At 44.6% G+C, this 25,364-nt stretch overlaps 1 protein-coding gene across 1 annotated transcript in view; it reads right to left on the bottom strand.

Moving 5' to 3' along the window:
• Nucleotides 1-25,364, bottom strand: part of LOC311220822 (homer protein homolog 1-like) — a gene marked incomplete at both ends in the record, with an annotated part of 117,547 nt that overhangs the window by 9,537 nt on the left and 82,646 nt on the right. The window contains 2 exons of the mRNA XM_084304438.1: nucleotides 2,491-2,571; nucleotides 10,238-10,348. Coding sequence (XP_084160564.1) covers nucleotides 2,491-2,571; nucleotides 10,238-10,348 — 192 coding nt within the window. The remainder of the gene's footprint in view (nucleotides 1-2,490; nucleotides 2,572-10,237; nucleotides 10,349-25,364) is intronic.

Here is a 25,364-nt window from a genome sequence, read left to right as displayed (position 1 = left end):
CCTCAGAACTGGAATACCTCACTTACTTCTTGTTTGTAAATGGACAAATATTACAGAGTTTTGGCCACCAGTATTGAACAGCACAGCTGAGAACAAAAATTAGCCCTTGCTGCCAGAATTAAGAGAATAATTATTTTAATCTGTTTAACAGTGAATAACATAGTTGCCAAATGATTAAAGGAAACTAACTGAAAAAGAGTATTTGTAGAAACAATATAAATTAAAATGTATGCATGCTAACGTAATGATTAGCTACTTCACAGTTGCTATAATGAACAAGCTAGCTGATTATAACCCAATCTGTAATTGCTGTAGGCTCTCTTTCATTGGGCCTACTCTGCCCTCCAAACCAAGTATTGACAAGTACTAAACTGTGTAATGACTGCATGGATTTAAGACCCTCTGAAGCTGAGTGACTGTGTATAGGACAAAAAAAAAAAAAAAAAAAAAAAAAAAAAAAGGGGAATTCAGGGCCCTCTCAGCTCTGCAGGAATGACACAGTCCTTTCTGTAGCTCACACAAAAGTGGTTGCTCACACTTTCTGCTTCTCCTGTCACTGTTCCTCTTCTAATCACCAAACTCATGTGCTCTAGGAAGTCTCCTTGCCACTGCTCTTAATCCAGATAAATTAATTTCTCCAACTAGGGAAGCCAGTGATGAAAGAGATCACTTTGGAACAAATGCATGGATATGTATATGGTTTTATTTCACATGGACACCAGCTGGGTCTGAAGAGCAGCCTGCTGGCCTGTATCTAGCCCTGAACATCTTTCAGGTCCTCCTCAAATGCTCTTAAATTTAGGAATTGTTCTGCTGTGAGCTGTTGGGGCAGGAGCACCCAGGTAAAAAACAAAACAAAACAAAAGTTTTAGATTAGATGTAGGAACTTCTTTCCATATCCAGCATAAAGCATTTCCCTCTAACCCCCTCCATTGCTAGTCACTGTAATAATCTCTTCTGGAATTCAGAGCAAGGATCAGAATAAAATATTCAAACCATACAAAACAGCTATATTTAGGAATCAGACATATAGTAATGAAGATATCCTGATTTACAGCGAGAGTCACACTGATCATGATTCATTGATATGTCTTCTCAACATTGGTAATGAAATTATTAAGCGTCAAGGGCCCTGAGAAACTTTTTGAGCTTCTAAATTTCCTTTTCAGCTGAAGGCTCCCATGCTTAGTCTAAAGCCAACAACAATTTTTGGAATAGTGGAACAGGTAAGCTTAGATGTACTCAAAATCTTTAAAGAAGCACCATAATGTACTTTTTACAAATAATTTGATGCAAGAATGGGGAACAAATAATAAACTTACTTTGATCTTATGTTGTTTATTCTGTAGGTTAAAATGAGATTCAAGGAAGTTCCAATTCATATAATGCATTTAAAAGAATACCTGCTTAGTGATTTTTAAGCTGAGGATAGCCAGACAAGGCTTGCTTTTAGGGTGATTTAGGTTGAGATGCAGAACAGTGAGAGTGACTTTTCAGCACTTTGTATTTGGAACTATTTAATGCCTCAGTTTCCAGTATTATCTAAACTTATCTCTGAAGTCTGAATTCAGAGTTTAAACCTGTCTAAGCACTGGGGCAGCCTCATTCAGAAGGCTGGTGCTTCCCAAGGCAGGATTCTCTGTGCTGGCTGGTCAGTAGCTCAGACATAGCAAGGGAGGGTATATACAAAATAAAGAAAAAGTAAAGAAAAAACACACAATAAAGCCACAGTGATTCTAAATAATTCCAAGAAAATGTCATATTCTGTTTTTAAAGTCTGTATTACACAATAATGCTTTAACTTTTACTGTACCAGAGAATGTTTAGAAGCTGAATACAGACTCATCCCAACATGATGATATAGAACCTGACAGTTCAATGGCACACAAGACCTATGAGAAGATACTGCTGTGAAAATGGGACCATAACTGTCCAGAATATGTATCTATGAAGGACATCTGCTAGCCCCAAAGTACTCTGTGGAGTACTAGATGAAATTTGGGTCATTTCCAGTTCTGGGTTCCCCGGTACAAAAAAGACAGGAAAGAGTCCTGGAAAGAGTCCAGCAGAGGGCCACAAAGATGATACGGGGCCTGGAGCATCTTCCTTATGAGGAAAGGCTGAGAGACCTGGGTCTGTTCAGCCTGGAGAAAAGAAGACTGAGAGGGGATCTCATCAATGTGTATAAATACCTGAGGTGTGGGAGATGGAGGGATTTGGCCAACCTCTTTTCAGTGGTTTGCAGGGACAGCACAAGGAGTAATGGTCACAAGATAGAGCCCAGGAAGTTCTGCACCAACATGTGAAAGAATTTCTTCACGGTGAGGGTGACGGAGCTCTAGAACAGGCTGCCCAGGGAGGTAGCATGCAATCTAACCTATATACTTATCTATCAGATTCAATAAATATATAGCACAAGGTGCTGTGAACTGCTTACTTGAAGATAATTTTGACATTCTATCTAAATTAAGATGATGCACTATAACTCACCTGTAACTTCTGAGACAAAGAGCCCCTCTGTGCGTGGAGATCTCTGGAACTGTCAATTTCTTGTTTCAATCTTTCTATTTCCTGAGGGAGAAGAAAAAAACTCTTTAGCAACACATTACCTGGCTCAGAGTCAGTGCAGGTAAGCTGGCTGCTGCTGCTTCTCTCAGAGAAAGCCATTGCAATAAAATGAAAACTGGCAATTGGCTACTGTACATCATAGCACATGAAGTTTAAGCCCTGCTCCCAATATTATTGAATCACAGTTCCAAAACAGCATTTCCACTGTGAATAAACAATACAGATAAGTATTTTATTTGTTATAAAAGTGCAAGCATCTTTCCAGTACAAAAGATCTGAAATATTTTTTTCTCCTGGAAAATTAAGGGTCCCTGTAATTAGAGAAACAATCTTATGCTTTAAATTCTATTTTAATCCAGCCTTCTTCATTTTTTTTTCAAGATAAAAATACAATGTTCATCTGTGAGCTGCTTATCATGTCACTAGCAGCAGGGCTGAGCATCAGAAATTATCTGATTTGACCACTGATTTCTGAAAAAGGATTCAAAAAGAAATATATCTTTAACACACCAAGAGTACAGTAATAAGGTATAAAAATAGCATTATATATAAAATAAAGAATGGAAGAGAAATTTTTTCTTAGATTATTTCAAGAGTTAATGAAACTAAAAGGTATCAAACTTAAAGCTAATAAATACTTTTTCCTGGAAGGGCATATTTACCTCCCAGAAATCCTTTTGGAAAGGATTTCTTTGCATCTTCATAATTCAAAAGGGAAAGGGACCAAAACAGGAAACAATACCAATGTGAAGCTAATCTCTTAAAAATGTGGCAGTTTGGAAAAGACGTTCTTCCATTTCCTGCAATTTTACCCCCAAGAACTGGATTTCCTGTGCAGGTCCCTTGACCTTACTCTGTTTAATGGCAAAACCAGCTTTCAGGAGAATACGGATTATTTTCTTCCCTTTCTTAAAAGCTTCTTCTGTGGTGTTGCCCCACATGAGGATATCATCAATGTACTGCAGGTATTCAGGAGATCTCCCTTGTTCCAGTGCAGACTGGATCAGTCCGTGGCAAATGGTAGGGCTGCGTTTCCACCCCTGGTGCAGTTGATTCCAGGTGTATTGGATGCCCCTCCAAGTGAAAGCAAACTGCGGCCTGCATGCTGCTGCTAGAGGGATGGAGAAAAATGCATTAGCAATATCAATTGTGGCGTACCACTTGGCTACCTTGGACTCTAGTTCGTACTGGAGTTCTAGCATGTCCGGCACTGCAGCACTCAGTGGTGGTGACTTCGTTCAGGCCTCGATAGTCCACCATTAGCCTCCACTCTCCATTAGACTTTCGCACTGGCCATATAGAACTATTAAAGGGTGAGTGAGTCTTGCTGATCACTCCTTGGCTCTCCAGCTGATGAACCAACTCATGGATGGCAATCTGGGAGTCTCGCTTGGTGTAATATTGCCGCCGGTGCACAGTTGTGGTAGCGATTGGTACACGCTGTTCTTCAACCTTCAGCAATCCTACAACGGAAGGGTCTTCTGAAAGGCCAGGCAGGGTAGACAGCTGCCTAATCTCTGTGCTCAAAGTTGCTATGCCAAAACCCCACAGGTACCCTTTTGGATCCTTGAAGTACCCTCTCTTGAGGTAGTCTATGCCAAGGATGCATGGAGCCTCTGGGCCAGTCACAATGGGATGCTTTTGCCACTCATTCCCAGTTAGACTCACTTCAGCTTCCAATGCAGTTAGTTGTTGGGATCCCCCTGTCACTCCAGAGATAGAGATGAGTTCTGTCCTTTGGTAGCCTGATGGCATTAAGGTACATTGTGCGCCAGTGTCCACTAGAGCTTTGTATTCTTGTGGTTCCTATGTGCCAGGTCATCGGATCCACACAGTCCAATAAATCCGATTATCCCTCTCCTCTACCTGGCCAGAGGCAGGGCCCCTCTAGTCCTGGTTGGAGTGTCCGCCACTTAATTTTTGCAAATGAGAAGCAGAGGTCCCTTCATCAGGGTCACAAATGGGATCTGGGTCAGCCCTTCTACTGACTCTGGGGAACTGCCAAACAGACACTGGAGCAGCATTTTTCTTAGGAGACCCTCTTCTTGCTGATGTATTTCCTTTCAGTTCACGTACCTGAGCAGCTAGGGATGAAGTAGGTTCACCATCCAACTTCAGAGAATCACAGAACTGAAGGGATTGGAAGGGACCTCGAAAGATTACCCTGTCCCAGGTGCAGGACCTGGCACTTGCTCTTGTTAAACTTCATGCGGTTGGTGATGGCCCAGATCTCCAATCTGTCCATATCGCTGCAAGGCCTTTCCACCCTCAATAGTGTCCAGAATTCCTCCAAGTTTAGTGCCATCAGGAAATTTGCTCAAAACACCTTCTAGTCCTATATCCAAAACATTGAAGAGGACTGGCCCTAAAATGGAGCCTTGAGGGACCCCACAAGGACTGTCCGCCAGCCTGATGTGGACCCATTTACCACAACCCTTTGAGCCCTGCCGTCAGCCAACTGCTCACCCATCGTATGATGTTTTTGTTTACCTGTTTGCTGGACATTTTGTCCAGTAGGATCCTATGGGAAACTGTGTTGAAACTGTGTTAAAAGCTTTACCGAAATCCACAATCATCTGATCACATCAGCTGGTTTCCCTTGATCGACTAGATGGGTGATCTTATCATAAAAAGAAATTAAGTTAGTCAAACAGGACCTACCCCTCGTAAACCCATGTTGACTGGAACCAATGACTGCGGTATCCCCTATTTACGCTTCAATAACTCTCAGGATAATCTTCTCCATAATTTTCACAGAATCACAGAACTGAAGGGGTTGGAAGGGGCCTCTAAAGATCATCGGGTCCAACCCCCTTGCCAAAGTAGGTTCCTTAGAGCAGGCTGCCTGGGTTGGTGAATCCATGCTGACTACTCCTCATAACCTTCTTCTCTTCCAATTGCTTGGAGATGGCATCCAGAACAAGCTGTTCCAACACCTTTCCAGGGACAGAGGTGAGACTGACTGGCCTGTAGTTTCCCAGATCCTCCTCCTTGCCCTTCTTGAAGTCAGGAGTGACATTGGCTATCCTCCAATCTTCAGGCATCTCTCCTGTTCTCCAGGACCTTTAAGAGATGATAGAGAGCAGTTCGGCAATCACCTCTGCCAACTCCCTTAGCACACGTGGATGCATCCCATCGGGACCCATGGATTTGCGTGCACTGAGCCCACTCAGATGCTCCCGAATCACTCCCTTGTCAACAAGGGGGTTGATCTCCACTTCCCAGACTCTTTCTCCTCCCTCCAGGGTTGAGGAGTCCCAGTGGGGAGTCCTTGAAGAAAAGACTGAAGCAAAGAAAGCATTCAGTATCTACACCTTCTCAGCGTCCCCCTTTACCAGGACAGCCCCCTCGTTCAGCAAGGGATCCACATTATCCCTAGTCTTCCTTTTACTGTTTACATACTTTAAAAAACCCTTCTTATTATCTTTTATCTCTTTTGCAAGCCTCATCTCTAGGTGGGCTTTAGCTTTCCCTGTTGCGTCCCTGCAGGCCCTGACAACACTTCTATACTCCTCCCAAGAGGACAGGCCCCTTTTCCACATTTCATAAACCTTCCTCTTCCTTTTGATCTTGTCGATGAGCTCCTTGCTCATCCACGCAGGTTTCCTGCCCCCCTTCCCTGATTTCCTACTCTTAGGGAGGCACCGATCCTGAGCTGGAAGAAGTGCTGGTTAAATGTAGTCCAGCTCTCATATGCACCCTTGCCTTCTAGTAACCTAGCCCATGAGATACTCCCAAGCAGGTCCCAGAAGAGGTCAAAGTTGGCTCTCCGAAAGTCCAGGGTTGCAATCATGCTTTTAGTCTTAATTCCACCAAGTTCCAAATTGAACTCCACCATCTCATGGTTGCTGCATCCCAAGCTGCCCCTGACCTTCACATCCCTAACAAGCCCATCCCTGTTGGTAAGGACAAGGTCCAGGAGCACCCCCTTCCTCATCGGCTCCTCTACCACCTGCGTCAGAAAATTGTCTTCAATGTATTGTAGGAACCGTTTGTACTGCGCATGCCTGGCAGAGTTGCTTACCCAAGAGATGTCCGGAAAACTGAAGTCCCCCATGAGAACCAGTGCCCGTGATCGTGAGGCTACTACTAGCTGCTTGTAGAAGGCCTCATCAACCTCCTCCTCCTGATCTGGTGACCTGTAATACACCCCCACAACAGTGTCCCCCATACCAGCCTGACCCTTAATTCTCACTCACAAGCTCTTCACTTGTCCTTCACCCTCCCCCAGGTGGAGCTGGGTACACTCTAATTGTTCCCTCACATAAAGGGCAACCCCACCCCCTCACTTCCCCAGCCTGTCTTTCCTAAAAAGGACATAGCCCTCCATGACAGCATTCCAGTCGTGCGAGCTGTCCCACCACGTCTCTGTGATTGCAACGAGATCATGGCCCCGCGACCAAACACAGATCTCGAGCTCATCCTGTTTATTTCCCATGCTCCGCACATTGGTATACAGGCACTTTAGGGAAGCAGCAGGCACAGTTACCCCTGGAGGGATGCAAGAAGAAGAAAATTCCGGATGGGGTATCGGGATCATTACCTTCTCTGAGGAGCCCTCGGACGATCCTATGGGACAACTCAGAGGTCTTTCCCTACTATCTTCAACAATGACAGCAGTGACAACTTCCCCCAGCCCTTCTCTGTCACTTTTAGCTCCCCTCCCTTCCCCTGTCAAACCTAGTTTAAAGCCCTGGTAATTAGCCCAGAGAGTTTGCTCCCCAACACACTTGTGCCCCACATACTGAGTTGGAGTTGGTCAGCAGCCCACGTACACAGCTTCTCAAAGGGCTGCCCAAGATCGAAATATCTAAATCCTTGATCCAGACACCACCCCCTCAGCCAGTCGTTCACCTGTCCCATTCTCCTTCTTTCTGGGTCCCGGTCACCCAGCGGGAGGACAGAGGAGAACACTACCTGCGCCCCTGATCCCTTCAACAACCTTCCCAGGGATGCAAAGTCTTTTTTAATATTCCTCATTTTTCTAGTTGCAGCTTCCCGGGATCCAACCTGAATGACAACAAGAAGATAGTAATTTTCCGGTTTAATGAGCTGTGGCAGAGCCTTCCTAACGTCTCTGACACGTGCCCCAGGAAGACAGCACACCTCTCTGGATAGGTTATCTGGGTGACAAATGGGAGCCTCGGGGCCCCTCAGCAAGGAGTCTCCGATCACTAAGACTCTCCGTTCTTTTTTTGTGGCACTGGTTGTGATACAGTGCTCTGCCCGGCCCCGATCCATATGCTCAGTACTTCCACCAATCCTGACACGCTTTGCAGGTTTGCTTCCCGGGTTCGGACTATTGTCCAGACCCTCAACCTCATCCTTTTCCTGCCTGAGAAGGGAGTCACCTACAATGATTACCCTTCTACCTTTCTTGGTGGAGGCAGTCTTGAGCTGTGGAGTCGACTTCCTCGCCCTGGGCATCCTCCTGGGTAGACCTACTACATCATCCTCACCCACCTGTCTCTCAAGCTCCAGGGCCTCAAACCTGTTGTGTAAGGGCACCTGGGAAGGTGGGGCTGGTAGGGAAGGGGCATTGCCTTTGATGTTGAGCAGGGACCTGTTTCCATTCCTCCTCAACTCCCAGGTCCCCTCCCTCTGCCCGACTGCGACAGGGCAGGGGGTCCACTGCCATTTGGGGTGTCTCAGCCCAGTACCTCTCCTTCAGGCCTGGCACCAAGTTGCTCCACCAGTCTATCTCCCGCTCACACTCCCTGATGGCCCTCAACCTCTCTACCTCCTCCTTGAGCTCTGCCACCAGGTCATCCACCTGCTCACACCTTACACACACGGTGTCTCTGCTGCCCTCTGAGGGCAACAAGAGGCTCAGACACTCCCTGCATCCAGAGACCTGAACTGCCTCATTTTTGAGCGGGCACTCAGTTTTAGACATCACAGACTTTCTAGAAAGAGCTTTCTGCCTAGTGCAGACCATGGTGGTTTAGCTACAGGAAGACAGCTGATAGACAAGCTGTTCTCCTGAGCAGGGAGGGACACTCTGCCCTGCCTGAGCAAACTGCCGTGCAAACTGCCACGCCCTGCCCTTCTGACACACCACACCCTGTTTGCCCGTCCTGCTCGCTGTGCTCCCTAGGGGCTGTTTTTGAACGTCAGGGCAGAGGGGGCGCTGCTGGCTCAACCTACGCCTCGTCAGCCTCCCTCGCAAGGGCTGCCGGGTCCTGGTGGCTCCCTCGGCTGGTTTGAGTGGCCTCGATGCTGGAAAAAAAGCCCCGCCTGTCCCAATCCCCTGTTCCACTGCAGAACGCGTCTGCCCCAGAGCCGATTGCCTTGGCAAGTCTTTTTTTTACCGCCTCGGCAACTTCCTTATATCTTCCCCGTGGTCACATAGATAAAACCACAACATTCCACGTGGTGTGCGTCTTGGGTGCTCTCTCCCTCCAGCAGGAAAATACTGATTCTTAGTGGCTGAAATATCACTCCATCCGGATGAGGAGGGAGATGCTTTTTCTACAGGGTCGTGAAGCCTTTGGAACAGTCTTTCTACAGCCAAGACACAGGCCTGTACTGGAGCAGAGAGATTGTCTTCATATTTTTGAAGCTGGCAGGACAGATTTATACATTGTTGGTCCCATACCCTCATCCCAGTTAATTACTGCCAGTTTGCTGGCATGTGATGATGGTGCACTCTGCACCAATTTACACCACATGGATGCTGTGCACTGGACTTCATCGGGATCTCAAGGTGTCTGGGCATTGTCCAAATCACTATAAATCATCTCCCGCACAGCTAATTCCCGCAGATGCTGGAGACCTTTCTCCATAGTGGCCCACTTGCCTACTTGATATACAATATCTTCCTTCTGGGGATACCTTTCTTTCACAGCTGCCAGGAGGCGTCTCCAGAGGCTGAGAACCTGTGTCCCTCTCCCAATTCCTTTGTCAATTACCCTTTCTCTAGAGAGGGATCCCAGCTGCTTGGCTTCATTGCCTTCTAATTGTTGGCTATTGGCCCCAGCATCCCAGCATCGAAGCAGCCAGGTGAGGATGTGTTCACTTGGGTGTCGACCATAATCCTTTCGTATTTCTTGCAACTCACTCAGGGATAGGGATCGAGTGATTTCTGATTCCTTTATGATTTCCATCTCTTCTTCCTGCTGTTTTTGTGATGGCTCTGCTTTAGAGGTGCCTGCCTTTTCCTCTTCTCCCTCCTTCTTAGGAGAGGCTTCTTCCCTTACTAAACGAGATGACTTCCGTTTCCATTGTTTTGACTTGACTATGGGGGCGACTTATTGGCCTGAAAACTGACAGATTGGCCTGAAAAAAAAAGGCATTGACCTATTTCTTGCTCCAAACCCCACTGTCCAGAAAAGGGAAAGTGTGTTTACAACTGTTTTTCTTCTTAGTTGGAGTGCATCAGTGTAATGATTGCTCTGAAGAAACCACGTGTCTCAATGCAGGCTTACTTTTGCAGAGAGATGCTCAGTAAAAGCAAAGAATCTGTTCTTCACATACTCAGCACTATATTGGACTGATGCAAGTATATACAAGGAAAAATATCAATCATTTCACAGAAGCTGAAAAATTGATTTTACTTTTTAACATCTACAGGAAATGCTACAGTATGTTCCAGCCATAACAAGATTAATACTGAAATGCCTTTAGAAATGATGCAACAGAAAAGCCAAGAATAAATTTTAGCAAATACCTCTTCTTTTTTCTTCAATGTAGATTCGAATTCCTGTATTGTCTGGTTTAATTCTGTTTTATGTGTGTGGACTACATTGGCTTGACTGCTTACACATTCTAGCTCAGTTACCTGTTGAAATTAGAAGCAACACATGCAGAATTAATTGCAACAATTTCAAGGCACTGTTACTTTTTTGCATAAATAACTGCATTTGAAATATACCCTTAGTTCTGTGTGACTTATGTTGATTAAAATGTTGAAAGTGTTCTTATGAAGTCAGTACAAAATCCCTTAACAAATTGTTTTGCATAGAATTGTTGCCAAGGTGTCTAATGGTTACTGTAATATCTTGGAAACAATACATTTAAAATGTTGCAGGCTGAAAATAACATTAATTAAAATTTATACTTAATAAGCTGAATTACCATTTCAGAAACAGTAATGTCTAGATGATTAAACACAGATCTAACCTCTCCATTTGACACTTTTTAATGCTTCACCATCTTAATCAACTAAGCCACAATGCTCACCTACTTCCTTGTAGCAGTTCAATTAACATTTCACAGCTTCAATTTCTGACTCTGCATCAACTCTACTGCCAAGTTCTTACTACTAGTTTCAAATCTTACCTCTCAAAGCCAACAGCTAATAGCACAATTTGTATTTATTTGTACAGTTCCTCTTTATTAGCAGGCAGCAAACACTGTCCACCTGCACTTCGATAAGGTAAGGTAAGGTAAGGTAAGGTAAGGTAAGGTAAGGTAAGGTAAGGTAAGGTAAGGTAAGGTAAGGTAAGGTACCTGGCAATGGTATGCCCTTTTCTTTTTATTATTTTTTTAATTGAAGAGATGTTAATATACTGTCATTCACAAATAAATGGTCATGTAAAAATAGCTTATACACCAAAGAATAAAATCCTTGCATCTACACAGTCTACGCAGAGAAGTCTTTGTTTGTGTACCTATCAAATTACATATCAAAATATTAGAGAACTCTTACACTGTATGTCTATGTGGACATCTGCACTAAAATATTTTTGATTAATAACAAAGTGTTAAAATATTTAAAAATACTTAAAAAAAAAAAAAAAGTTTTTTTTTTTTTTTCCCCCCAGAAGATATGTGCCTATCATTCTTAGTATATAGTCTTCAACAGAGGTGCATCATCTACCTAGAGGAATTAACAAATCTGGCTCCCAAACTCCTCAAATATATTTCTGTGCTACCCAAATCTTCAACGAAAACTGTTAGGTCTCCATTTCACTTCCTTAGAGAAATAGCCCCTGAGGGAATATATTCTCCAGGACAATTTTCTTTCTTAAATCGGCGGCGCCCGATTTAAACAGTTGTTACTTACACTAAGCCAAGGACTTTTCAGCTTCTCACATAGCCCTGCCCGTGAGCAGTCTGGGGATGCACAAGAGACTGTGAGGGGACAGAACCAGGACAGCTGACCCAAACTGGCCAAAGGGGTGTTTCATACCATGACTTGTGGAAAATGGACTCCACAATCAGTAAGATTGTAAAGTAGGTATGTCTATTCAGTGCTGGGCAGGACAGGGGGTAGTCCCACCAAAATCATGCACACCTGATGTGGCAACTTGCCTTGGTTATATGCAGTAAAGAGTTACATATGCATGAAGTTTCACAATGTGCCTATACATATTCATAATCTGTCCCTGCTTCATATTAAAATTAGTTCCAGTGAGTCATTTCCATAAAGTCCTCCCATCTGCGCTTGCTGATGGTGGTGGTCGGAGGTTGTGAGGCTGAAGGTTGATAAGTCTTCCCTGTCACCGCTAGTTGACCTCTTGTCTTTGCACAGACTCAGTTGCTCCTTGGCTTTTGTCCATCTGCAGGACCAGTTTCTACCAGTTTCTTAAGATAGGCTCGCACTCTTATTAGGAGACTGACCTTGGTAAGGGGCCCAAGGCTTCTTGCTTTAGTTAATTTGCACAATGCACAACAGTTAGCAAAGACACTAAGTAGCATCCTAATTTAATGCTGTCAGCGCTCTATCACTACTTGATAAGATTCTCCTAACTCCCTCTCTCAAAACAAGCAGAATTGCCATTTGGATAAACCTGTCTAAATAGTGTCTGAACTAACATCTATATACAGCAGGAATCATGAAGTCAAAGAATAATTTTAGCTGGAAGGAAACTCTGGTGGTCATCTGGTCCAGGTCCACTTCTCAAAATAGAGTCAATTTTGAAGCCACATTTGATTGCGTAGGGTCTTGTCCAGTCAAGAATACTTCACCTTCCAACAAAGCTGCCACACTTGTGTGCATGTTCTTATATTCCTGCCCTGGGCACAGCACAAATTCTGCCACTGTTGAGCTCTAGTTCAATCCTAAATTTTGCTGGAACTCTCAACCTCATCCACCTTCACCCTTTCTGAAGTTTAACCTGTTAAATATTTCCAAGTTTTTCTGCTGAACTATCTTGAGTTAGAGGCAGAAGCCTCTGTGAACCCAGGGTCAAACCCTCTCCTACCTGTTGCGAAAGAGTGGAACATTATATGGTAACCTCCAAAAAGGGAAATCTTTCTTTAATATTAATAATAGAGATTAATAATGGCAATGACAGGGTTGAATGTTTATGGGTAAGAATCAAGGGGAAGGACAAAGAGGCAGATGTCCTGGTGGGCGTCTGTTAAATACCGCCTAACCAGGCCAAAGAGGCAGACAAAATATTCTACAAACAGCTGGGAGAAGTCTCGCAACCACTAGCCTTTGTTCTCATGGAGGACTTCAACTTACCAAATGTCTGCTAGAAATACAATACAGTAGAGGAAACAGTCTAGGAGGTTTCTAGAGCATGTGGAAGACAACAAGAGATGAGGAAAAGGCTGAGGTACTTAATGCCTTCTTTGCCTCAGTCTTTAGCAGCAAGATCAGTTGTTTTCCAGGTACTCAGACCCCTGAGATGGTAGATAGGGATGGGGAGCAGAATGAAGTCATTGTAACCCACAAGGAAATGGTTAGCAACCTGCTATACCACTTAGATATCTGCAAGTCTATGGGGGTCAGATGGGATCCACCTGAGGGTACTGAGGGAGTTGGGGAAAGTGCTCAGTGAGCCCCTTTCCATCATTTATCAGCAGTCCTGGCTATCAGGGGAAGTCCCTGTAAACTGTGATACACACAAAAATCTATTTAAGTAAAATTTGATAACAATTATAGAATAAAAAATGTTGGGTTTAAAATAATTTAAAACACCTTAAAAAGCAAAGTTTACAATGAATACCACATGAGTAAAAAGACCCATTTTATCACAGTGAATGAGAATAATGGAAAATAGAAGGGTATGATATAATGTAAAATCAAAGGATGTTTATAAATTAAACATGACAAAGTTCAAACTGTGAAAAAAAATGCCATAAGAAGTCAACTAATAAATAGTATTAGCAGAAAAAAATATTACTTTATTTATTAATAAGGAACCTATTTATGTAAATAAGTCCATTTATAATGTTATTTATATAAAGAGGGAACTAAAGATAGAAATAATAAGCTAAAGTTTACTAAGCAATATGTATTACTTCCCCCCACACACCACACTTGACAAAGAAATCTGATGTGGCTTGCAGATAGACGACTCCGGAACCAAAATGTGTGTATATACCTAAAGTACATAAGGAGTGAATACTGCAATTACATTATATACAAACCACATAATATATTATTAAATTGAACTAAACTTAGCAGCTAGTGGTGGAAGTACAATTCTTCATTTTAGAGGCTGGCCTATTTTGTACAATTTTTGATCTTATAAGTGAGTGTACTCTTCTAATGCATACATATTCACATTCTTCTTTTCCAGAGGGCAAGATGCTGTCACAGCCAATTTTTGCATAGAAAAAAACAGCTACATGGCAAATGAACATGCAAACTTTGTTCCTCCTTGAAATCAATTTGTCCACAAGTATTTCTAAAAATCCAATCTATTCACCTTTCTTCAACAAATTTTGTTCTGGATAGAATTTTTTTTTTCTTCTGAAATGGCAACAGATGAGAGTTGCAGCACAGAAAATTCCAATTAGGTATTAGAATCATAGAATCATTAAGGAAAAGACCTCCAAGATCATCTGGTCCAACCATTACCCCATCACTATATAACAGTTTTGCAAGTAACTTTTTAACCACATTTATCACAACACAACACGCAATGATGATTAACGCCACAAGAAGCAGAAGACTTAATCCCTCTTTGATTAATCCCAGTAACCATCTAGGCATCATCCCAAACAAATCAGCAAGCCATTGATCAAAAGGACTAATATCATGTTGAGTCTTTCCCGTGTGCTCCTTCAGGAAAGTTAATGGATTTGTGAATTGACTCACTGTGATCAGAGAAGTTCATATAGCACAATCCCTTAAAGTCCTCACACCCATGTCACCCACAGATTTTGTCGTGGCTCGATCTTGGTCACAAGCGCAAGCCCTGCTGGCAGTATTAGAATCACCATCAGCAACTTCCCCATCCCTTGAGATATCTTGGGCAGCCTCCACAACTAGGCTTGGCACCCAAACTGGTCCTGCTCAGCATACTGTGAGTCTGATACAATATTGCGTCCCGTGTCTCACCGCGTCCCACGTCTCTCTGCATCTGTTCCGCATCTCTCCGCATCCTGCGTCTCACTGCGTCCCTCGTCTCTCCGCATCTCTGTTCCGCATCTCACTGTGTCCCACGTCTCTCCGCGACTCTGTTCCACGTCTCACCACGTCTCACCACTTCTCTGTTCCGCATCTCTCCGCGTCCTGCATCTCCGCGTCCCGCGTCTCTCCGCATCTTTTTTTTTTTTTGTCCATTATAATTGGTATCAATTATCCTCAGCAAAACAAACAATCCGGTCAAAGTTGTACTTGACTGACCTAACAGCAATACGCTACAGTCATTCCCAATTGGCCCTTTGACGTTCAATGGAATTTTATGAATGTGAGTTTCTAGAGCATGTGGAAGACAACTTCCTGACAGTTGGTGAATGAGCCAACTAGGGACCGTGCCCTGCTGGACCTTTTGCTCATAAATAGAGAAGGACTTATGGGTGATGTGAAGGTTGGAGGCAATCTCGGGTTGTGGTGGTTTTACTCAGGTGGGCAGCAGAGCTCTACCTCATCCGCTTTCTCACTCCCCCTCCTCAGAGGGAAAGGGGAAGAAAATACAATGCAAAGGGCTCAAGGGATAAGGATGGGGAGATCGCTCCACAATTATCGTGACGGGCAAAACAGACACAGCAAAGAGAGACAGTAAGATTTATTGCCTATTACTAACAAGCTAGAGAAGTGAGAAACAAAGGAAAGAAACCAAAAGCACCTTCACCCCATCCACCCTCTTCCATCTCCTCCCCTCAAACATTGCAGGGGAACAGGGGAATGGGGGTTGCAGTCAGTCTATAGCACTTCGTCTCCACTGCTCCTTCTCAGTCACTCTCTTGCCCTGCTCCAACGTGGGGTCCCTCCCACAGGTTGCAGTCCTTCCCAAACTGATCCTGCGTAGGCTTCCCATAGGCAGCAGCTTTTCAAGAACTGCTCCAGATATGGGTCTGTACCACAGGGTCCATCCCTCAGGAGCAAACTGCTCCAACTGGGTCCCCCATGGGCAGCAGCTCCTGCCAGGTCACTTGCTCCTGTGTGGTCTCCTCTCCACGGGCTACAAGTCCCAGAATCTATTCAGGCGGGGGTCCTCCACAGGCCACAGCCTCCATCAGTGCAGGTCCACCTGCTCCACTGTGGTCTCCTCCATGGGCTTCAGCGTGCAACCCTGCTCCACCGTGGTACTCCATGGGCTGCAGGGGGACAGCCTGCTTCACCATGGTCCTCACCACAGGCTGCAGGGGACTTCTGCTCTGGGGCCTGGAGCAAACAATTTGTGAATAGCATATGCCAACAGAAATGTGCCTGTACCAGCAGCCCTTTTAGATTGCAACAATTTATGGTTTAGTGGAGGACCTGTTAGTGTTAGGTTAGATGTTGGACCAGGTGATCCTGGAGGTCTCCTCCAACCTAGATGACTGCGATTCTATGATTCACTGAAACCAAGTTTGAAGAGAACTCCAGTTATATCCACACCACTTGACACAGCCAGGTAGAAGATTCCTAGAATTACTAATGAAATTCCAACATGGAATGAAACCCCTACAGCACCACGCTCTTTGAAAACTTTTTTTCAGCTGCTGGGAATTACTGAGTTTCTTGTTTTCACTGCTGAGATCTGTGGCTGCCTTTTCAGGGGATCCACCCACATCCTTGGCCGAGCTGCTGGCGGCGTTCCGCAGCGCCAGCAGAGGGGCCGACGGGCTGCGGAGGGGCCGGCCCGAGGGAGGGGGGTGGCGGGGGGAAAGCGGCGGTGGCGGTGGCGGCGAGCAGGGGCCCGCGGGGCGGCGGGCCCTGTCGCAGCAGCAGGCGGAACATGGCAGCGCCCAATGCGTGCGTGTGGGCGCTCAAACTGGAAAAACGCAGCAGCCGGCGGCGGGGCAGGTGGGCGGGTGCCCGGAGCTGACAGCAGGGCGGGCAGTGGGGCTGGTGGCGCTTTGCACCAGGCATTCTGTCAGTCCCAGGAGGTACTGCTAGAGCTTGTGCCACCGCCATCACCTCCTGCTGCTCGGCTTTCATACCGCACAGTGCATTAATCACTGTCCATCATGTCCCACTTACTTCTTTATCCAGCTTTCCACTTGAGATGCCTTTATCCCATAAGCGATCTCCTACTTCCCGCCATTCTTCTGGGCTCACAGCGCTACTCGTCCCGTCTTCACCGACTCCTCCATTCTCCCGTAGAAGTTTTGAGGTCCAGCTCGTTCACCAATGTCCCGGGTCCCACTGTGTTCAGGCGCCATTTGTTGCAGGAAGGATGGCCAAAGACATGACACACATCAATACGGTTAGATCATGCTCTCTTTTATTACCCGAATAGCCTGACTCATATAGCAATTTAGCAGGGGCGGATAGTATCTCACACAAGATTATTGCTCAAAAGCACTCAGACAAACAACTGCAGGAAAACAACCCCCTTGATGTAGCAGTCACGTAGACCTTGTCCTTGAAGAAATGCCGGCTGCTTGCAACAATATTTTTAATTCCTCAATTGGGCGATAGAAGAACATCATTATGCCAACTCCTCATAGTCGTCCTGGTAGCTTGGTTTGCTCAGCTGCAGCAAGTCATGGCCTCCTTGCTGTTTCAAAAATTCCTCAACAGAGGATATATTTAGATTAGACATTAGGAAATTCTTCACTGCAAGTGTAGTGAGGCACTGGAAAAGGTTGCTCAGAGAAGTTATGGATGCCCCATCCCTGGAGGTGTTCAAGACTAGGCTGCATGGGGCCTTGGCCAACCTGATCTAATGTGTGGTAACCCAAGCTATTCTATGATTCTATGATTCTGTGATTCTATGATTCTATGATTCTGTGACCCTCTTCATCTGCACAACTTTCCAGCCACTCTGTCCCAAGCTTGTAGCATTACATGGGGTTATTCTGACCAAAGCGCAGGACCCAGCACAGAAGAAAACTGTGGGAGACCATGTCAAAGGCTTTGCTGAAGTCTAGGTAGACTATATCAACAGCCTTTCCCTCATCCACCAGGTGGGTCACCCAATCATAGAAGGAGATGAGGTTGGTCAGGCAGGGCTTGCCTTTCATGAACCCATGCTGGCTGGGCCTGATCCCCTGGTTGTCCCGCATATGCTGCGTGATTGCACTCAACATGACCCGTTCCATAACCTTTCCTGGAACCGAGGCCAGGCTGACAGACCTGTAGTTCCCCGGATCCTCCTTACGACCCTTCTTATAGATGCGTGTCACATCAGCAAGTCTCCAGTCATCTGGAACCTCTCCAGATGTCCATGACTGCTGATAGATGATGGAAAGTGGTCCAACAATCACATCCGCCAACTGCCTCAGCACCCTCGGGTGGATCCCATCTGGCCCCATGGACTTGTGACAGTATAGGTGGAGCAGCAGGTCTCTGTTTCCACTTGAATCGTGGGGGGTTTCTTCTGCTCCCTGTCCCAGACTTCCAGGTCAGGAGGCTGAGTACCCCAAGGATAACTGGTCTGACTAGTAAAGACAGATGTACAGAAGGCATTGAGAACCTCAGCCTTTTCCTTATCCTCAGTAGTCATGCTCCCCCTTGTGCCCAGTAAAGGATGGAGATTCACGGTGGCTCTCCTCTTGCCGTTAATATATTTATAAAAGCATTTTTCATTACCCTTAACCATATTGGCCAGGTTGAGCTCATGCTGGGCTTTGGCCTTCCTGACTTTTTCTCTGCATATGCTCTCAACTTCCTTGTACTCTCCCCGAATTACGTGTCCCCTCTTCCACTGGACATAAACTCTCTTTTCCTCCCGGAGACTCAGCAAAAGTTCCCTGTTCAGCTGTGCTATGAACATGGCACGGAAGCATAGAAGGAGGATGGCTGAAAAAACTTCTGTGTGGATTAGGATTCTCACTGTGAGGATGGCTTGCTTCGTTACTGCAGTTTACATTGACAGTAAGCATTGTAATTATTATGTTTTGTATATTATTCGCTTGTATCAAATCTATGCTAACCTGGGTGTTGATTTGTCAAGTTCTCATGGTGTCTGGATGGACTGAAATAGAGGTGCATCCAAGTGGAGAGGAAAAAAAATCAAACAAAAGGGATACTCCCAGGATTGACTTTATATGAACATGATTTGGATCTCGAATTGAGTGACTCTAGTCATGGGGTGGATAATGTGGAGAAGAGTCAGACTTGTTAGTGTCAGTGATAAGCACCAGTCTTGGGCAAAGGGGAATTGAGCAGCTTGTTCTTGTTTATCTGATACAAACTTTGTGGATGGAGGTCTGCAAGCTTGGTATGAGAGTATGCTTGGTATGAGAGGGAGCGAGTCCTGTGTTGGCAGGATGGCCCTGTTTTGGCAGCAGAATCCTGAGGGCCATGGTTCCCAAGTGAAACCTTTTGCTTAATTATGTGTAAAATTATTGTTAAAGTTCACAGCCCTGAATATGATAATGACCCTAAAGAAGTACATGCTAAACATTTATGACTGTAGTATTCAACACCTCACCCAAATCACACGAAACGTCACCCCAGAGAGGGAATAGATAAGGTTAGGGCATAAAAGACTTTTAGGAGTTAGTGTTTAAAAAAAAAAAAAAAAGTTAAAAGAAGATACTGTTAGGAAAAAAGTTACCAAGAGAGGGATGCCTTCTTGGTAAGCTCTGCACCTTCAGCTGTTGGTGAGGAATACCCAGGATAGCCTTTTGCTAGCACTATTATCATATATTAGTGCTATTGCAGTAAATATACTTATCAACGGCAATTCTGAATCTGTCACCTTACTAAATACATTCAACTTTGTGAAACTGTCCCAGTGGAAGTCCTTGTCAGGGCTCTGAAACAGGCAAACATTAGACTACAAATATTGTCAACTTTCTGAGACTGTCTCAGTGAATGCTCTTAGCAAGGCTATTGAAACAGGTAAATGTTGGACTACAGCTATTTTTCAATGAATCATTGTACTTTTGATGAGCTATCCTATAGTAATGCTGCCTTGGTTTGGGCTAGGATAGAATTAATTTTCCTCCTGGTAGCTGGTAAGGTGCTGTGTTTGGGATTTAGGATGAGAATAATGCTGATAATACATTGAAATTTTAGTTGTTGCAGAGTAGTGCTTAGACTAAGCCAAGGACTTTTCAGCTTCTCATGCTGCCCTGCCAGTGAGGTGCTTAATTGGAATATTTTGGAATGTATGGAACCTGAGCATGACTTAAATGGTATGGAATAAGGCAAGGATATTGTTCAGGTTTGGGGTAGAATAGAGTTAATTTTCCTCCTGGTAGCTGGTAGGGTGCTGTGTTTGGGATTTAGGATGAGAATAATGTTGATAACATGATGATGTTTTAGTTGTTGAAGAGCAGTGCTTATGCTAAGCCAAGGACTTCTCAGCGTCTCATGCTGCCCTGCCAGTGAGGAGGCTGGGGGTGCATCAGGAACTGGGAGGGGACAAAACCAGGACAGCTGACCCAAACTGGCCAAAGGGAGTATTCCATACCATATGAAATCATGCTGAACAATTGACATGGCAACATGTTAGGCTGGCCAGTGTGGGGAGGACCGCTCCTCAGGGACAGGCTGGGCATCGGTCAGCGGGTGGTGAGCAATTGCATTGTGCATCACTTGCTTTGTACAATCTATCATTATAATTATTTTTATTTCCTTTCCTTTTCTGTCCTATTAGCTGTCTTTATCTCAACCCATGGGCTTTTGCCTTCTTTTCTTTTCCAGTTCTCTCCCCCATCCACTGGGAGGGGAGTGGTGGAGCGAATGTGTGTGTGGTGCTTAGCTGCCTGTCAAGTTAAACCACAACATGCCCAGAGAGCCATAGAAACAGACTATTCCTATATTTTGTGTTAGATTTCAGCAAGCCATGAGGTAACAGATTACAGAAAGATTTAATACAAGAATGTGAAAGGTGATCATAAAAGCACAGTGTAGACGATCTCATGTTATAAGATTTTGTATTCCCTCAGAAATACAAAATAATTGCAGGGAATTTGCTTGGCAAAGGTTGTGAAAAATAATTAGCTATTAATGAATGTCGCTACAAAGACTTAGTTACTACTTTTGTTAACTCTAGTATCAGGTGCATGCAAAGAGTCATGCAAATTTTTTTTCCTATATTCATTAATTGCCTTTGCTAATAACAGATTTTAAATAGGATAGGTGTAAGAGTGAGAAAAAAAACATCAAGAAAAAGAGATCTTCTACAGCAAAACCTTGGTCATTTTGTCTGGTTGGATTACCCCACAAGAGGCAGGCAAATAATTCAGTTGCTGTTGTTCTGTGATAGTTTTCTTTTCTTTGTTGTATGAGAACTGTACTGTCTTAGCTTTAAAACAGAAGTTCTTAGTACATTTTATTATAAAGAATGCTACCTCATTATGTCTGTATTTTAGTAATGAGTTCTTCACTGTAAAGTATCTGGTGTTCAAATCCACCTGAACTTCTGCACTATAGTAATTATAAGGTTATAATTTAAATAATTTTATAAACAATGACTACTATAATTCATTCACAAACCTAGAGCACACTTTAGAAGTTCCATCCTTACAAAGGAGAAAATTAAAAGAGAAAGTAAAATAAAAATCCCTATACAAACACACAAGACAAGCTTGTGCATGACTGGAAAAATTTTCAAGCAAAGCAGATTTTTGTCAACTGTCAATTTCTTGAAATAAAAAGCACTTTAATAAAAGCACCAGTTTAATTACACTTGATGCATTCCATCCAGCCAGCTATTACACACGCAGTTAGAACGCATAAGAAATTGTCATTCTTCTCTATAAACTCATGTGGCTGTGTTGTGGTTTAACCCGGACAGCAGCTCAGCACCACACAGTCATTCGCTTATCCTCCCCCGCACCCTCTCTGTGGGACGGGGAAAAAAAGTGAAACCTTATGGCTTGAGATAAAGATAGTATATTAGGACAGAAAAGAAATGAAAATAATAATAAAAATGATAATATCACTACTACTAATAATGTGTACAGAAAGCAAGTGATGCACAATGCAATTGCTCACCACCCACTGACCACTGCCCAGCCTGTCCTTGAGGAGATGTCCCCTGCCCTGCCTAGCCACCCCATATTAGTCGTTCAGCATGAATATGATATGGAATACCCCCTTTGGCCAGTTTGGGTCAGCTATCCTGGTTCTGTCCCCTCCCAGTTCCTGATGCACCCCCAGCCTCCTCACTGGCAGGGCAGCATGAGACGCTGAGAAGTCCTTGGCTTAGCATAAGCACTGCTCTTCAACAACTAAAACATCATCATGTTATCAACATTATTCTCATCCTAAATCCCAAACACAGCACCCTACCAGCTACCAGGAGGAAAATTAACTCTATTCTACCCCAAACCTGAACAATATCCTTGCCTTATTCCATACCATTTAAGTCATGCTCAGGTTCCATACATTCCAAAATATTCCAATTAAGCACCGCTTTTCATATATGTATATAAAATGTCCACTGAGTTTGTTTAGTCCATGACTGACATTAGGCTCCATCTGTTACAACTGTCTTTCAGGGCGGAAAAGATGGTGTGCGATGTTGGATCATAGCACGCTGAAGCCCGTTCTCGTTCCATCAGATCTCTGTGCTTGTCCAATTCTATCAAAATTCTTTCATCATTACCTGTGTGGATGTTACTGTGATACAATTAACAAGACATTGATATATAGCAATCATGGTAGTGATGACATACAGTATTGTATAATATTTAACATGATAGAATTCAACTCATGGGCCATTCTCACCCAGTATTAAATCCCCTTGAGGTATACACCGGACCTCCCTATTCTTTTGCAGTACCCACCAAATGCATCCAGGTCCTTGAGCAAAAGCAATCCCACAAATGGGTTTGCCTTTGCCTGAGGCAGGAGTAGCCCAGACTGTCTTCCCCAGCATGTTTCTTACATGCACTACAGGAACTTTATCCCCTTCTACAGTATGTAACTGGTTTGATTGGGCAGGTCCAGCTCGGATGGCAGATCCCCTAGTGTTGACTAACCAGGTGGCCTTTGCCAAATACGTATCCCAATTTTTGAATGTCCCAGTGCCCATTGCCTTCAGTGTAGTCTTTAACAATCCATTGTATCGCTTGATTTTCCTGGAGGCTGGTGCATGATAGGGGATGTGATACACCCACTCAATACCATGCTCTTTGGCCCAAGTATCTATGAGGTTGTTTCAAAAATAAGTCCCACTGTCTGACTCTATTCTTTCTGGGGTGCCTTGTTGCCATAGGACTTGCTTTTCAAGGCCCAGGATAGTGTTCCGGGCGGTGGCATGAGGCACAGGATATGTTTCCAGCCATCCGGTGGTTGTTTCCACCATTGTAAGTACGTGACGCTTGCCATTGCGAGTTTGAGGGAGTGTGATGTAATCAATCTGCCAGGCCTCTCCATATTTATATTTCAGCCATCGTCCTCCATACCAAAGAGGCTTTGACCGTTTGGCTTGCTTGATTGCAGCACATCTTTCACAGTCATGAATAACCTGTGCTATAGCGTCCATGGTCAGGTCCACCCCTCGATCACGAGCCCATCTGTATGTTGCATCTCTGCCTTGATGGCCTGAGGTGTCCTGGGCCCATCGAGTAATAAATAATTCACCCTCCTGTTGCCAGTCCAGGTCCACCTGAGCTACTTCAATCTTAGCAGCCTGATCCACCTGCTGGTTGTTTTGATGTTCTTCAGTGTTACAATTTTTGGGAACGTGAGCCCAAAACATGGCGTACCTTTACAACCAGTTCTCTACCCGAGCAGCAATATCTTGCCACAATGCAGCAGCCCAGATGGGTTTGCCTCTGCCCTGCCAGTTGTTCTGCTTCCATTGCTGTAACCATCCCCACAGGGCATTTGCTACCATCCATGAATCGGTGTAGAGATAGAGAACTGGCCACTTTTCTCGTTCAGCGATATCTAAAGCCAGCTGAATGGCCTTCACTTCTGCAAACTGACTCGATTCACCTTCTCCCTCAGCAGCTTCTACAACTCGTCGTGTAGGAATCCATACAGCAGCCTTCCATCTCCGATGCTTTTCTACAGTACAACAGGTCCCATCAGTGAACAGGGCATATCACTTCTCATTTTCTGGTAGCTTGTTGTACAGTGGGGCTTCTTCAGCACGACCCACCTCCTCCTCTGATGATATCCCAAAATATTTGCCTTCTGTCCAGTCCACAATCACTTCCAAGATTTCTGGGCGACTGGGATTTCAAATTCAAGCCCTCTGAGTAATCAGTGCAACCCACTTGCTCCATGTAGCATCAGTGGCATGATGTGTAGAGGGGACCCTTCCTTTGAACATCCAGCCCGGTCGAGGTGCTAGGAGGAGCTGTGCTTCACTACCAACCACCTCCGAAGCAGACCGAACTCCTTCATATGCTGCCAATATTTCCTTTTTGGTTGGAGTAGCGGGCCTCAGATCCTCTGTATCCCCGACTCCAAAACCCCAGGGGTCGACCTCGAGTTTCCCCGTGCTCTTTCTGCCAGAAGCTCCAGGTGGAGCCAATGACCCTGGCTGCGGCGTAGAGCACATTCTTTACATCTGGTCCTGTTCGGACTGGCCAAGGGCTACTGCAGGAACTATCTCCTGTTTAATTTATTCAAAGGCTTGTCATTGCTCAGGGCCCCATTTGAAATTGTTCTTCTTACGGGTTACTTGGTAGAGTGGGTTTACAGTCAGACTGTAATTTGGAATGTGCATTCTCCAAAAATCCATGACACCTAAAAAGGTTTGTGATTCTTTTTTGCTAGTTGGTGGAGACATAGTTGTTATTTTATTGATCACATCCATTACAGTGATGTTGATCACATCATTGTAATGCCATCAAGCTATAAAGGGCCAGAACCCATCTGTATTTATGGTGTGACGGGGGGATCCCAGCAGTTAACTGTATTGGAGGCTGAAGTGAGCCTAACTGGGAAGGAGTGGCAAAAGCACCCTCTTGTGACTGGCCCGGATGCTCCGTGCATCCTTGGCATAGACTACCTCAAAAAGGGTACTGGTGGGCTTTTGGCATAGCTGCCTTAGAGACAGAGGACGTTAAAGAGTTGTATACCTTGCCTGGTCTCTCAGAGGACCCTTCTGTTGTGGGGTTGCTAAGGGTCGAAGAAAAGCAGGTGCCAATTGCTACAGCGGTGTACTGGAACTTCAAGATCCTTGTCTTCAAGTCAGTCTAGATATAGGACAGCCCTAACAACCTGACATTTCCCCAGGTTTCTCAATTCAAGGGAATTCTTGCTATTCTTCCAGACCTCCAGGTTAGATGCAGCCTGCTGAATTTCTCCTCTTCAGACCAACATGATTCTTGTTCCTGTGACTACATACAGCCTCCAGTGGGACAGGTTCAGCACAGGCATGAAAAGACCATACGAAATTTGCAGGGTTTGGCTAAGTGCAGTTGCCATACCTTATTTCGTATTAGAGAATACAGCATATCAGAGAATAATAGAATCATGTAATTATAGAATGCTTTAGTTTGGAAAGGGCCCTAAAGTTCATCTAGTTCCAAACCCCCTGCCATGTGCAAGGATTCCACCCACTAGATCAGGTTCCCCAAGGCCCCATCTGACCTGGCCTTGAACA

Source organism: Netta rufina (assembly GCF_964035555.1).
Source record: "Netta rufina genome assembly, chromosome: W".
Taxonomy (NCBI): Eukaryota; Metazoa; Chordata; class Aves; order Anseriformes; family Anatidae; genus Netta; species Netta rufina.
This window is presented reverse-complemented; position numbering and strand designations above follow the sequence as displayed.